General features: G+C 40.9%; 1 protein-coding gene across 1 annotated transcript in view; it reads left to right on the top strand.

Moving 5' to 3' along the window:
- Window positions 1-2,419: 2,419 nt before the first annotated feature.
- Window positions 2,420-14,516, top strand: part of MYO1F (myosin IF) — a 53,475-nt gene continuing 41,378 nt past the window's right edge. The window contains exon 1 of the mRNA XM_088149454.1: window positions 2,420-2,641. Within this exon, the coding sequence (XP_088005580.1) occupies window positions 2,639-2,641 (3 nt within the window). The 5' untranslated portion in view covers window positions 2,420-2,638. The remainder of the gene's footprint in view (window positions 2,642-14,516) is intronic.

Here is a 14,516-nt window from a genome sequence, read left to right on the forward strand (position 1 = left end):
CCCAGAACAGAAAAGAGCAGATTTAGGAACTTCAGTTAATACTAAGCTGTAGGGTGAATTCAAAGTAACTAACAAATGAATTTCAATATAAATATAGTGGCATCCAGAGGAAGGTCAAAATCTGCAAGAGGATGGGCAAGTCATGGTGATCTGTGATGGAATGGAATTATGAAGGCCAGACTCAGGGAGAAAAACATTTTCATTCATCTCCTGAGGCGCGAGGGAGAGATAAGAGGATGGGACTGGCACCTCCCTGAGGAATTCACAATGTTGTGGCTGGCATTACTTGGGAGCTGGGGTTTCAGTCTGGGAAGATTCTTGCTAGAGGTTGTAGCTAATAAACATTGCTGGACTGAATTTACATGGTCTCTTGGAGTTCCTTGGGCTAGGCCTGACATGATCCAAGCCCCATCCCTTTTATACCTATCTTGATATCACATACAAAATGGGGTGGCGTTTGGATTACAGTGCTGTGCCCACCCTCTTGAAGAGTTTGACATTCCCCTCTGGACACTCCTACCTGGATGAATATACATTCCAGAGATGCCACAGAAGGTTGTAGAAAATAACTCGGCTAAGATCCTGTAGGACTTCTGGATCTAGACAGACAGGCAGGTACTGGCCAATCAATCAGACATCATGGTGGTAGACAAAGACCAGAAGACAGCGGTAGTGATAGATGTAGCAGTGCCAAGTGACAGCAACATCAGGAGGAAGGAGTATGAGAAGCTGAAAAGTACCAGGGCTTGAAGGAAGAACTAGAGAGGATGTGGAAAGTAAAGGCCAAAGTAGTCCCAGTGGTGGTAGGAGCACTCGGGGCTGTGACTCCTAAGCTGTAAGAGTGACTCCAAAATATCCCAGGAACAACATCCAAGCTCTCTGTCCAGAAGAGTGCAGTGCTAGGAAGAGCTCAGATCCTGTGCAGAACCCTCAAACTCCCAGGCCTCTGGTAGAGGACCTGAGATTGAGGAAGACACAGACCACCCATAAGGGTGAGAGGGGAATTTTTTAATATATTTAAATTAAATATATTAAATATTGGAGGGATCACCTCTCCCCAGTTATATCTGCCCGTCCCACCAGATCCAGCAGAGAGGGGATGCTGCAGGTTCCATCGACTAAGGAGTTTCACTTGGCAGGTCCTAGGCAGCGGGCCTTTTGTACTGTGGCCCCCACTTTATGGAACATTTTTCCCCACAAAGTGAGGCTGGCCTCATCCTTTTTAGCTTTCTGGAGATCCCTCAAAACCTGGTTGTGTCAGCACGCTTGGGAACCCCAGGGGACTGGCAAAATATTGAGATGGATCCTGTGTAATTAACACCTCCTCTTCACCTAATCTCTTTTTTATTCTGTTTTTAGTGTTGCATCTTTTATAATTTTAAAGTTTTTAATATAACTAATATTAATTTGTATATTTTGTTTTTAACTTTGTTGTGCACCGCCCAGAGTCACTTGATTATGAGATGGGTGGCTATTTAAATATGACAAATAAATAAATAAATAGTGTCCTGCTCCAGAGCACATCCAGAAAGAGACAATTGGTATGTGGAGGAGCCTACAAGCCAAGCTAGGATTAAGAGTTTGAAAAGTTGAAAATACTAGGGAAAAGATTTAAGAAAGTTATGACAGCAGACTGAAGGTTGGTTGCTCTGTCTTTTTCTTGAGACAATAGGGTTAGAACCTGTAATGGTCTGTGGGAATGGCCTTGGGAGATAGGAGGAACAGCCACACACTGGACAACCATCTTATAAAAGATCTCAGTCCACAGAAGGAGAAGAGGTGTGGGAAGTGTTTCAGAAGGGACCCTCCCTCATTTTCTGGAGAATAAAAGGAGAAGAGGGGAGAAATACTTTCAGACTTGCAAGACTGATGTTAGCCCTTCAGACAAGAAGCACAACAGTGAATACCAGCTCTGTCTTTATTGTAAAGTTACATTAACAGAATCTTGCAAGAGAATAGATGCAATCCATGGAGGTGGGGAGAATCTTGTATGACAAAATAAGTGCACTGAAATGTGCAAATACTTTAATGCGCTGCTTTTAGCCCTCCCCCCTCCCCTCTGATGCCACTGAAAATTGATGATTTTCACTGAATTTAAGTAAAGCAACTTGCATTTGTCAGAAGAGAATAACTCCCCTGCTCTATTTCCTTTTAAGGGGCTGGATATTTAGGACACCCTCAATTTTTTTTTTTTTTTTTGAAAAAAGGACCTCTCGGTGATAAGAGTTTCATGTCTGATGAGTCATTGTGTGCTTCTCTGAAGATGGTACCTTTAAAAAACAAGGGTGGGGTTTTTTTTTTTCATACATCCGGATTGATTTTAGCAGAGGTGTTCCAACAGGCTAGTTTAATTTCATTTTGACAAGAGAGGACACACCTCTTTTTTACTTACCCAAAATACGGAAATGAAGGAGAACTGAGCAAAGGGGGGGGGAATAGAGGAAGTCTTCCTCTGCAACTGTGGTTCCATTTCTGTCTCTCGCTGTTGCACAAAGAGTTGTTAAAGGAGTGAAAGCTCTGCTGCTAGCAACTCTATCATGTCCCCTGGAAAAGCTTGGTGAATCGAGACGATAATTGGCCCATCCTGGTGGTAGGTTAATCTTGGCCACCAAGCTGGAGAGCAGACAGGAAGAAGGCCATGGTAAGTCCCATCCTACCAAAAAAAAAAAAAAAAAATGGGGGCAGAGCAGGAGGGTGAGGAAATTGGTGTGTGAAATCTTGGCATCCTATTTTGAACCACTCAAAAAATTGGGATTAATATCCTGGTACATATAGATAGTGGGAGAGGAGGATAAGAGGGTATCTTTCCTGCAAAAATGACCACAAATACACATGCATTGTGATTAATATTGCTGGATCCTTGTAGATATTTGAAATAAATGTTCACCTCTACATAACTACTGAATGCCAGCTGGAAGTTAAATCAAACTGAGACTTGAAGGACCTGTTTGAAAATTCAAATCAATAGGACATTTATTTTGGATGGGGACCATTAGAGTGAACTAGAGCATTATTTTACTTTCTGAAATCTGGGGTATTGGGTGAAATTTCTTCTCGTCACCTTGAATTTTTTTTTCTTTTCTTTTTCCTGGTGACAGTCATTCTTGTTATTCTGGGTAGAATTCCTCAGTTTAGATCATGTGTGTTTCAGTTCTGTGAAGCATTTTGGTGGATAAAATAAACAGAATAGGCATGTTCAGGATGGATCCCCCCATTTTTTCAATCACTCCAAATCTTGCAAGATTATTAAATCTATTGAGACTTTGGGGAATCTTGTCACAGGACTTTCAGATCCAAATTCTAGAATTCTGAACCATCTAATCCAAGAACTCTGAAATCTCATGAGATTAATCACATGTGATTTCAGCCTTTAAAAAGGAAATAAATTATTTAATATGGAGTGGGGGGTGGGTTCTGTGGATGCCTTAAAACCATAGGCATCATGTTATTGATCTCTGTTGCGCCACTCGAAGACTCAAGACATGGCCATCACTGGTATTCATTGCTTGATGCTCTCCAAAGCATCTGATAATGTCAGCCAGGAACCTCTCCTCTGCACCTTTCATGTGTATTGGATAAAATCTCAAATTCCTCCAGCCAGTCAATTGGAAATTAAGAAGGTAAAGTCCAATTCATCTAGAGGGCATCAGATTGAAAAAGGCTGATGTTACCCACTGTTGGAATGCTAGATTAGAAGGACTATAAACAACCATACATTCTAATGTTCTTTGGTCTAGTATAACTTTTCCCAGAATGTCGCTTTCTGAACCTTCCACCATGTTAGGCCTTGACCATGATGACCAGACTAATGGGTGTTGTAGGCCAACATTCTGGAAGTCACTGAGGAAACTGTCCTAAACAACTTTAAGAACAATTACAACAGTAAAAACATTGCAATTTTATTTTGCAAAATTTAACAGCAGACAGCAGTAGGATGTACCTCCAGAGAACATCAGCACTTTCAGGTCAGAGTCAAGTGGGGGGAAATGCCATCGTTTCCAAGGATTCTCCTCTGAATCTAATCCTTATTGAGGCAGCCAACTTACTATATAACTGGGACATGCTGCCAGTTATATAGTAACATGTCCCCGTTATATAGTAGAAGAGCTTACAAGATGGAACTTTATTTATTTATTTATTTATTTATTTATTTCAAATTTATTTCAAATTTATTTCAAATTTGTTATTGCCCATCTCACTGTAACACGATTCTGGGCGGTGACAAATTTATTTTACGGGAATAATCCTTCCCTTAAAAAAACAAAGCTTTTATTTAAAAAGAAATCCCCAGATGCAGAAAATAAAATGCCAAGACTAAGATAATTCTGATATCTTTCTCCTTCCTGTGCATCTTGAGAATGCACCTACAAGAAATGCCTGAAGCTCATGTGCAAAGTCAGAAAGTCCTACATTCCTCAAAACGGGTGAGATGCTTCTTTTGAGTCAAAGGAAGCAAAGTCTGGATCGGCTGTTCATACAGAGCTGCATTTTAAGGCCTGCTCTGCAAACTAATTTCTTGGAGGGGCCGGGTGTGCCTCTTTGATGTTTTAATGCCTTGCACAACACTGCTAGTTTAGAAATTTGATTGCTTGAGGCAGGTTCCTTGCTCGCTTGCTTTTAGTCTTTTCGAAACTGCCCTGGGAAATACAGAGCATGACTTTCTCAATGTCCATCCGCCCCCTTCCAACAGTTCTCCTTTTTCCCTTCCCTTTACTGAAGTTCTTCAAACCACAGTGTCAAAACTCAGAAGAAGGTGGTAAATGATGCTTTGCAAGCTAGAGGCCTAATGCTCTCAGTGTCTCAGTGCATTGTGGAAAGTCCTTTTTGCTTTCTGTCTGTCTGCGTCTAGGATTTTGTTATCCTAATTTAATTCAGGGGTGCAATTAAGTAAATTTAAGGGTGGGGGCTGTTATGGTCATCCTACCTTGAAAGCATCTGATCTTGTCTGATCTCAGAAACTAAGCAGGGTCAGGCATGGTTAGTACTTGGATGGGAGACTGGGAATAGTGGGTGCTGTAGGCTTTTGTGCCCCTTTGAGAACTAGTTTAGGGTAGTGGCTAAGGTGCTGATCTAGAAGTTTGGTCTAGTGGTGAAAGCCCCAGGCTAGAAAGCAGAGACTGTGAATTCTAGTCCTGCCTTAGCCATGAAAGCCAGCTGGGTGACTTTGGGCCAGTCCCTCTCTCTCAGCCCCCCTCACCTCACAGGGTTGTTGTTGTGGGGAAAATAGGAGGAGGAAGGAATATTAAGTATGTTTGTCGCCTTGAGTTATTTATAAAAATAGTAAAGGCAGGATAAAAAAATCTAAAAAAAATGGGCGTAACTTCCCCTCTTTAAAATAAGGCAATCTGCTAATCTGTGTTTGCTCAGCCCACCTTGGGGGGAGATACTCAGTCTTGATAGTGGCAAGAATTTGAAAGGTAGAGAAGTTTGTGTGCAACTCGAATTCTGACTGGTTCCTTGCAATAGAATTGTGTTACGCCAAGCCTAGGGTCATACGTCGCACTAAGCCATAATGTGGATTGCTTGTTTATGACTTAGCTTGGTAAGGGCAAATAGAGCTAAGCATGTTCATAGCTAAGAGGAGCATGTGAACCTAGAGCAGCTCTTAAAATGCTCATTCTGTACCAAACCTACTTCAAGATACGTGCTATCATCTTTAAAGCTTCAAGAATAAGAGTTGGCAATTTAATTGCAGATGGAACCCACTCTTCAGATTGTCCTCTAAGGCCTCAGAGAGTGTGGCTGTTGTGTTACTGTTGTGTTATTGGAGTGGACTAGGGGAACATCTCGGGGCTGCAGAGGTTTCAGTTTGGGCCATCAGATCACAAAAGCATCTTTTTAATTAAAAGAAACTTGAACAAAGAAATGGGGAGGGGGAGGGATATGTCTTTGGAGATATTAGGGGCTCAGCTTTAATTCCCTTGGACAAAAAAGGCTATGTTCCAGAGGCCTTCTAAAGTGGGCAGCACTATAATCAGTGGTGACTGCCCAATAAAACCAAAATGACAACATGAGTGTGGTGATTACAGGATACATCATACCTCTAATTCCATATTGCTAGGCTGCTGAAAGCCAAAAGCTATGCTCCTAGCAGACCAAGGCTCACACATAACGTTCAAGAATGAGATGAGCTCTCGAGCTAAATCAGTCTGGTTCATATAACATACTAAGCTCTAATGGCTGTTTTTGATTCAGCGTCTTGGGTGAACTCTGCTATTTTGGTTGATAGACCATGGTTTGGGCTTAGCATGTTCTGCGCATTCAGAAAATGGCTTATTCAACGAATCATACTTAAGCAAATAATGGCTTACTGGGATGGAAGAGTCCAAAGACAATGTAATGGTCTGTGGGAATATCCTTGAGAGACAGGAGGAGAAAGAGCCACAGCCAGGTCAATGGTCAGATAAGAGACATCTCAAGCCACAGAAGGAATGGAGATGTGGGAAGCATCTCAGAAGGGACCCTCTCTAGTTCCCTGGAAAGTAAAGGCAAAGGGGGAGAGAAATGCTTTTAGACTTGCAAGATTCTGTCACTGTAACCTTACAATAAAGGCGGTGTTAGGACTCATGGTACTGCTTTCTTGTGTGGACTACCTCGAAGGGCTGATAGACAGCGATCAAGACACATCCAAGAGTCAGAAGCCAAGCCAGAAACCTGGCAAGGTTAGAAGCCAATAGGGACTGTCAAAGTCCCATTTAAAACTCACCTTGAGAGCCCCTTGCAAAATTCCTACTCATGACTAGGAACGTGGCCCTAAACATATCTTACAAGGAGGCCAGCTTTTTGTTTCTTGAATGAATACATTTAGGCTAACTGAGCCTGCGCCCTCCAACAATGGGACACTTGCGGCCAGACTCAGATTCCTTCTCAAAATCAAAAGGTACCTCCTGGAGAGATGGATCCAAGGCTATATTTTCATGGGACCAGGCTCCCCGCTAGTCAAGTGCAATCCTTCTAGAAGAACATGGTTGTTAGAAGACCTCCAAATCTTTCTTTTGAGCCTTGAGAGCAAAGCAGACACTGAAAATTGAGCAAAAAGCCTGCCCTGATCTCAGAATCCTCCCTATTACCTCAAAAGTCATAAAAGTCAATGTTTCTCTGTTGTTGGAGAAAGAGACACAAAAGATTCCAAATATGAGCTGGAAGAATGCCATGAAATGCTCAACTTTTCCTGTTTCCGGACTCATACCTCCAACACAAACCACATATCAGCCATCTCCAGATCACTTGCTAATACCAATGGGGAGAAAATCATTTGTCATAGTTCTTATGTTGCCTGGGGGATAATGAGAGCTTTAAGTCCAGTCCATCTAAACCAGTGTTTCTCAACCTTGGCAACTTTAAGATGTGTGGACTTCAACTCCCAGAATTCCCCAGCCAGCATGAGGAGTCTGAGCTGTTGGTAAGTTCAGTTCAGGCCAGCATCTTTGAAAAACAGAGCTAGAAAAGGTGGAGCAGAGGGCAACCAAAATGATTGGGTAAAGGAGTTTGAATACCTTTCCTACAAGAAAAGACCGGAATGTTTGGGATTCTTTCATTTGGAAAGGAGGATGACTGAGGAGAGATCTGATTGAGATAGAAACAATCACACATGGTCTGGAGAAGTTTCCTTTCCTCTTTCAAAACATCTGGACCAAAAGTCATCCAATGAAGCTGACTGAAGGAGATTTAGAAAAGATCAAAGAAAGCATTTCTTCAAACAATGTATGAAACTCATTACAAGGTAGTCCTTACTTAACAACCACAACTGGGACCAGAATTTAGGTCACTAAGCGATGCAGTTGTTAAGTGAATCATCACATGACCAGACCTGATTTTATGACCTTTTTTGCAGCAGTCATTAAGAGAATCGTGTGGTCATTAAGTGAATCATGCAGTTCCCCGTTGATTTTGCTTGCCGGAAGCCAGCTGGGAAGTTCACAAATGGCGATCACGTGATCCCAGGATGCTGCAACCACTGTAAGTGCGAGCTGGTTGCCAAGTGCCCAGATCATGATCACATGATTGCAGGGGTCCTATGATGGACTGGAATGGAGGAAGGGGGGTGAAAACGGTGCTCTCGTCTCCAGAGCAACGCTCTGGAGATAAGTGGAGAAAGCTGGCGCATCCCTAAACATTCCAGAAGATAGTGAATAGCTGTGCCTGGGAACTAGTGGTCAGTCTGAGAAGATTTCTGTAAACAGGCGCTGGCTAATAAACCTTGCTGGTTGAATCTGCATGGTCTCCAGGAGTTCTTTGGGCTGGGCCTGACAGGCACTGTGACAGTCGTAACTTCAGGTATTGGTCATAAGTCACTTTTTAGCCCCATCATAACTTTGAACAGTTGCTAAATGAACAGTCCTCAAGCAAGGACTACCTGTACTGCTAAACATGGTGACCCACTAACTTGGGTGGCTTTAAAAAGGGATTGGATAAATGTGTGGAGAAGTGTCTACAAAGGCTTATTGGTCTTAAAGATTTGATACTACCTCTAGAATGGGAGCAGCATGTCTCAAAATACCAGTTGCAGGGAAACAGTAGCAGGAGAAAAGTTTGTTTCCATCTCCTGCTTGTGAGCACCTCCAAGGGATCTGGTTGGCTGTTACAGGAAACAAAGATCACTCTGGAGGGACATCATTGTCCCCAAACCACACTGTTTCTTGATTTAAACAATGACATCAGTTCCTTGGCCATTTCTGCTCTCCACTTCTTCTTTCTTCCAAGTTTGCAGCTGATCTAGCTCTCGTGATCGCCCTATATTCCTCTGCTGCCCTTTCTATAATCTTTCCTCTGTGCCAGATCTTACAAACATGGGCCTCAGCTATTTCACTGGGCTCCCTCCCAGGCTTGAAACCAGAGTCTACACAATTTTAATTTTATGAGACGTTTTTAAGTTGCTGAAAACTTTTTCATCTTCAGAACATGAATCGAGATAGAGATGTATGAAAAAAATATTTAACAAATTCATTTCACTCTCTGTATAACCTTTCTTATAATTAACATTAAAAATAAGTTCCCATATTACACATAGATGGTTTGGTTAACCATAGTTGTAGAACAAACCACAGTGGCCTGATTCACATAGAACATTATATCATAAAGGACAGATGTACCATCTGAGACACATGTGACCCTTTACTGGTTTGAGCGTCATCCACAAATTACTTTTTAATGTGATGAAAGAGTGAAATTATTAAACACATAACTGGAGAGTAATCACATTTATAGTTTAAAGTAAATGAAATGAAGTTCCATTAATTATTGTCCTGACCCCATCAATCTTTTTTAGATTGTGTCCCCCAAATTCACCACTCAAAAGCCTAGCATGAGCCTCAGGCAAGATTAATTTGTACTCCCCTGCCATAAACTATGGTTTACAAACCACAGGATCTGGATTTACACATCCCATTAAATAAAAAGCAAACAAAACATATTATTGCTCAGTGTGATGTGAGAACCAGACGACGTTGTTTTTCAGAGAATTAATGGGATAGGGTCATCTGTATTGTCATAACAATGTTAACTCTATAAATGCCTTATGCCAGGAGTTCTAAAACAAAACAAGGATAGAATCTTGCTTAGTTCCTAGAACCTGTCATTCCTTGTTCTGCAATTATTTTGAATCAATATTTGTTCTTTAGAGCAGCAATTGTAAAAAAATCCTGATTTTTGCTATCAGCTTGCCCAAACAAAACAAGAGTGAGTTCTGACAGCAATTCACCTTCAGGGGAATATGAAGCTGGTGCACCCAAAACTGGAGCCCTCTTGCAACTTGCTCCCATTCTGCCTGGACAAGCAGCAGCTGCATTATCCAAACACAGCTATTGGTTTGTTCAGGTAGAATGAGAGCAAGTTCTTACAGTCATCCTGCTTTGCATGCACAACCCACCCACCCCAATTTTGCAAACCCCTCTCAAATTTGCTTGCAACCATTTGGAGGACCATAACCAGTCTGAGAATCCCTGCCATCTACTGTCAGCCCTAGTCTGTAGACCAGATTAGGAAACCAAAGTTATGAATACTAATAATATTTTTATTATAGGGTTACAGTAACAGAATCTTGCAAGTCTGAATGCACCTTCCCCCTCCCTGCCTTTATCTACAAAAGAACTAAGGAGGGTCAGGTCTGAGATGCTTTCTCAGATTACGTTTCTACTCTGGACTCAGATTTCTCTTATTAGACCATTGTCTTGGCTGTGGCTCTTCCTCCTGTTCCTCCAGGTTATTCTCACAGTCAGTTACTTCTACACAAACATTTTTGGCAATGTCATCTGTGCAATTAGTAAGGGTAGTCATAAATCAGTCTGGTAGCACCTTTTTGACTAACATATTTGATAAGCTTTCATGAGCTACAGCTGACCATCAAATGCACGGACTGGCTAAACTGATGTAGGATTTAAATTGGGATGAGGTGGGGGGAGAAAGGGGCGGAAAGAGGGGAAGACAGATTACAAGTATTTATTTATTTATTTAGTAGACTTATCCCCGCCCATCTCCCTCCAATAGGGGACTCTGGGCAGTTTACATCAAATTAAAACAATAAATACATAATTAAAATTTATAAAAAGAAAGAAACACAGAAATGAAAGACACACTTACACAAATGATAAGGACCTTATCAATTGCCTATTGTAATGTGTTAAAAGCTCATTGTGTGTGTCAGGATCTTTGTTGAAGCCTACACATCTTAAAGTTGCCAATACAGAGAAATAGTGTGTGTTCAGACCTTTTGAGATAGACTGAAACCTTTTGATGTATGGGAGTTAAGGAATCTCTTGCTCCATCATGCTGTTAAAGTTTCTTTTTATCCAAAATAGTTACTTTGAGATCTGCCATTGAGTGTCCTGGGAGGTTGAAATGCTTTGATATGACTTTGTCCTTGTTTTGAGTCCTGATGTCACACGTGTCCAGCAATTCTTCTGTGCAAAGTTTGGCTTGTTTGTCCTATATAGAATCCAGAGGAGCATTGCTGGCCAATGATGGCATTGATCAGATTGTAGAAAAAGCACGTGAAAGGTAGTCGTGTGTCCTAATTCTACATTCTCTATTTGAAGGGTTGCCCAAGTCCAGTTCAAGACCCATAAAAATGAACATGTCATTATGACACGATGACCTGAATTTCTATCTACATTTTACTGATAATTTCCACATTACCATCTCTTTGTATGAAACACCTGCAGATTTTATGCAGATTGAGAGTTCTTCCTTCTCTTTGGAGGTCACGCTGATGTAATGGAGAATGATGATGGAAGAGTCAAACTGAAATCAAAGGAAGCCAAGCTCAAGTTCCATATATATATTTGTATTAAAGATTTTAAGAAAGAAGATAAAACTAATATTAATATAAAGTAAAAAAGAGAAGAAAAAAAGAAAAAAAGAAATTAAAGAGAGCTAAAAGTGCAAGAAAGGAAAAAAAGTAAAAGAAGAATAGAACAAAAAGAAGAAACACGAAGAAGTAGCTTCCAATCTTTGCAGCAGTTATAAGTACAATTATAAGTTTATCTCTTACTCTATGATTACAGCATAACTCTCTTCTTTCTATAATCTATTCTATCTAATCATCAAAGCCATAAATCAAGTTCCCATTTCCTCCCAGAACTTTTGAGCCAACTACTATATCTCAGACTAATCTACCTCACAAGGTTGTTGTTATTATGAGGGTAAAAAGATGAGTGACTGCCTTGAGATCCCAGTGGAAAAGTTGGATATCAGTGTAATAATTTTTAAAATAAAGACACGCTGTTCTTTTAGGGCTTAAATGTACAGAATTATAGAGCCATATTTGAGGTAAGGATATTAGTCCTGGATTTTCATGATGGCTCCTTCTATCTCCATGATTTTTATGAACATTTCCAACCCAAGAATCTTTATCTTCCTATCTTAAAAGCACTTCAAGCTGCTTGAGATTGACTCACTGGATATAAATCTCCTCAGACATCTTGTGTTGGCTACCTGCTGCTAAATTTCCTCTTTAGCAATGTTTTGTGGCAAGCACTACAGAAATTCCAAGATCTATACTCAGCTAGTATGAGACACAAAATAAGTATGCATATAGATTTTTATGAAGTTATAATGGGTGGGAGCTGGCCAAAGATTTTTCTCCCAGTTTAATACTAAGATTAAGGATCAAACTGCAATTAATTGTCTAAAAATCAGGGACAGAATGAAAGAGGCTCATAGTCACACTATGCTTTCTGAACCTGTGGAACTCAAAGCCCAGTTTGCTGCAATGACTGCTCTTAAAAGATTAAACAAATTCACTAAGAAAAGTCTTGTGGACAGCTATTAATATACTCTATGGACATTAAAGCATTTGGAGAGGTTTTTGAAGGGAACCTACAAGGAAATGCTGTTGTTTTCATTTCCTGCTTGTGCACTTCCTGGAGGCGCTCAGAGTTGCAAATTCTAAAACAATGGTTATGAGAGATATGTCAGTTAGAACTAAAATGCAAAGGCAGTTTACACCTGAGTAAGGATTTGGTTATAGGTTTTAAAGCAGCGTTTCTCTGTATTGGCAACTTTAAGATGTGTAGACTTCAACTCCCAGAATTCCCCAGCCAGCCATGCTGGCTGGGAATTCTGGGAATTGAAGTCCAGACATCTTAAAGTTGCTAAGATTGAGAAACACTGATGTATACAGTATCAGAGAACATTAAGAGTTAGAATGTATGCCAATTTTCCAGTGGCTCTTACGGAGGTTGATTGATAGAATCAAATAATAATAATAATAGATAGAATAAAATAATAATAATTTATTAAACTTGTATACCACCCACCTCCCCATGGCTCTGGGCACTTCACAATAATCAAACAAAGAAATAACATTAACATCAATTTAAAAAAGAAATAATAATAGCATCAGTAAAATTTAAAAGATAAAGATAAAAGATGGCAAGCGTGATCAACTGAGGGGTCTCACTTTCCCTCGCCAAGTCTTCACGGCTCTTCTGAACAACGGCAGAGTGGGGGCCTTTTGGATCTTGGGGGGAACCTGATTCTAGAGGGCAGGTGCTGCCATAGAGAAAGTGCAGTTCTACGACACAATCACCAAATGAATTTAGAAAAGTGTTCCTTCGCCTGGTCAGCTTACAGGTGCTTGGATATCGACTCCCAGAATTCTCAGCAACCATGTTTCCTAGAGAATTCTGGGAGTTGGAAGTCTACATTTCTGGAAGCTTGAGAAATGCTGGTTTGAATCATCATCTCTGATTATCAGTCAGAGATTATCCATTTCTGAATAACAGATACAGGCAGAAAAGGAATACACAATCCTACATGAACTTCAAGCGTCTCACCAGGTCCTGCTTCCTCACTTCTTTCCCACCAGCCTCTGGATTACTGAGGATAATGCCTCCATGCGGTTTTGTACTCCAGTTAGTAATGCAAGAAGAGTGATGAGATACAAATGGCTATGTTTTTATGCTGCATCCTGAACAAAAAATTTTAAAAATCAGATATCTGACTCTCCCTGATTTTGGTCCTGGTTGGGTCTATGGCTGGAATCTAATCCCTCATAAGGCTCAAACAAGACTGCGCAGGATAAAGGTATTCTGGGCAGTGACTTGATCTGAAAAGTTTAGCAAGCTTTTTTTACTCTCTTCTTGGCCCCTCCCTGAAAGAGATAATTCAGCAAGTGTCTTTCTCCCTGCACTGGGTGGTCAGCACAGGATGTGGCATCTTTATTTTCAGTAAGTATGCATAACCCGTCAAGTTACACTGTTTGCAACGACAGTGAACAAAGCTCAAGCCTTTTAAATACTGTATGTAAGCAGTCAGTTGTGAAGGAGATACATTAGCCCGAACAAACTAAATTGAGAGTAAGTGCTGCAAGTCGGAAGCATTTGCTTCAAATGTATCTTGCACGTTAAATGAGACACTGGGAAACATTGCTGGTGATGGTGTTTCCAACCCTGATGTGCCTCTCCATAGAGGTGCTGAGCTGAAATGTTATCTACCCTTCCTTGCTGGCAAATAATTATAACCCCATGAAATTCACTATCCCCCTCGCTGGGCCCTATCTCATTGCTATTTCCTTTGTTTGAAGTCATGGCCACCCCATGACTTCTCTCCAAGGTAACAGGGCGCAAAGCATAACAGATTGTATGCACCTTGAGGCTGCCCTTGGATGGTGTTAGAATAGAAGGAAAAAGCTACCTAAGTAATTTATTGGTGATAAGTTTCTGGACTAATAGGCCATGGTCTAATTATCTCGTATCCTGACATTTTGCCAGCAATTACAAATTCACTTGGACAGAACAATTGCAAACTTACCTGGACGGAACAATTGCAAATTCACCTGGATAGAGAACCAATCAGAAACTGGTTTTCCAGAATTCTGATGACATGGTCCAATGAGAGATTAGTTCTGAGACAAATACAAGAGCTCAGCCAATCCCTGCTCAGTCGCCAGTCAGCAGCCAAGAAGGGCGCTACACTTCACCTTCTGAAATGCCAGCCACAGATGCCAGTGAAATGTCAGGATACCAGATAACTAGACCATGGTCTGTTAGCCCAGAAGCTCATCCCCACTGGACTGA

This window comes from Python bivittatus, unplaced genomic scaffold (genome assembly GCF_059951505.1).
Source record: "Python bivittatus isolate LINGU-HERP-01145 unplaced genomic scaffold, Pbiv_v1 ctg000580_np1212, whole genome shotgun sequence".
Lineage (NCBI taxonomy): Eukaryota > Metazoa > Chordata > Lepidosauria > Squamata > Pythonidae > Python > Python bivittatus.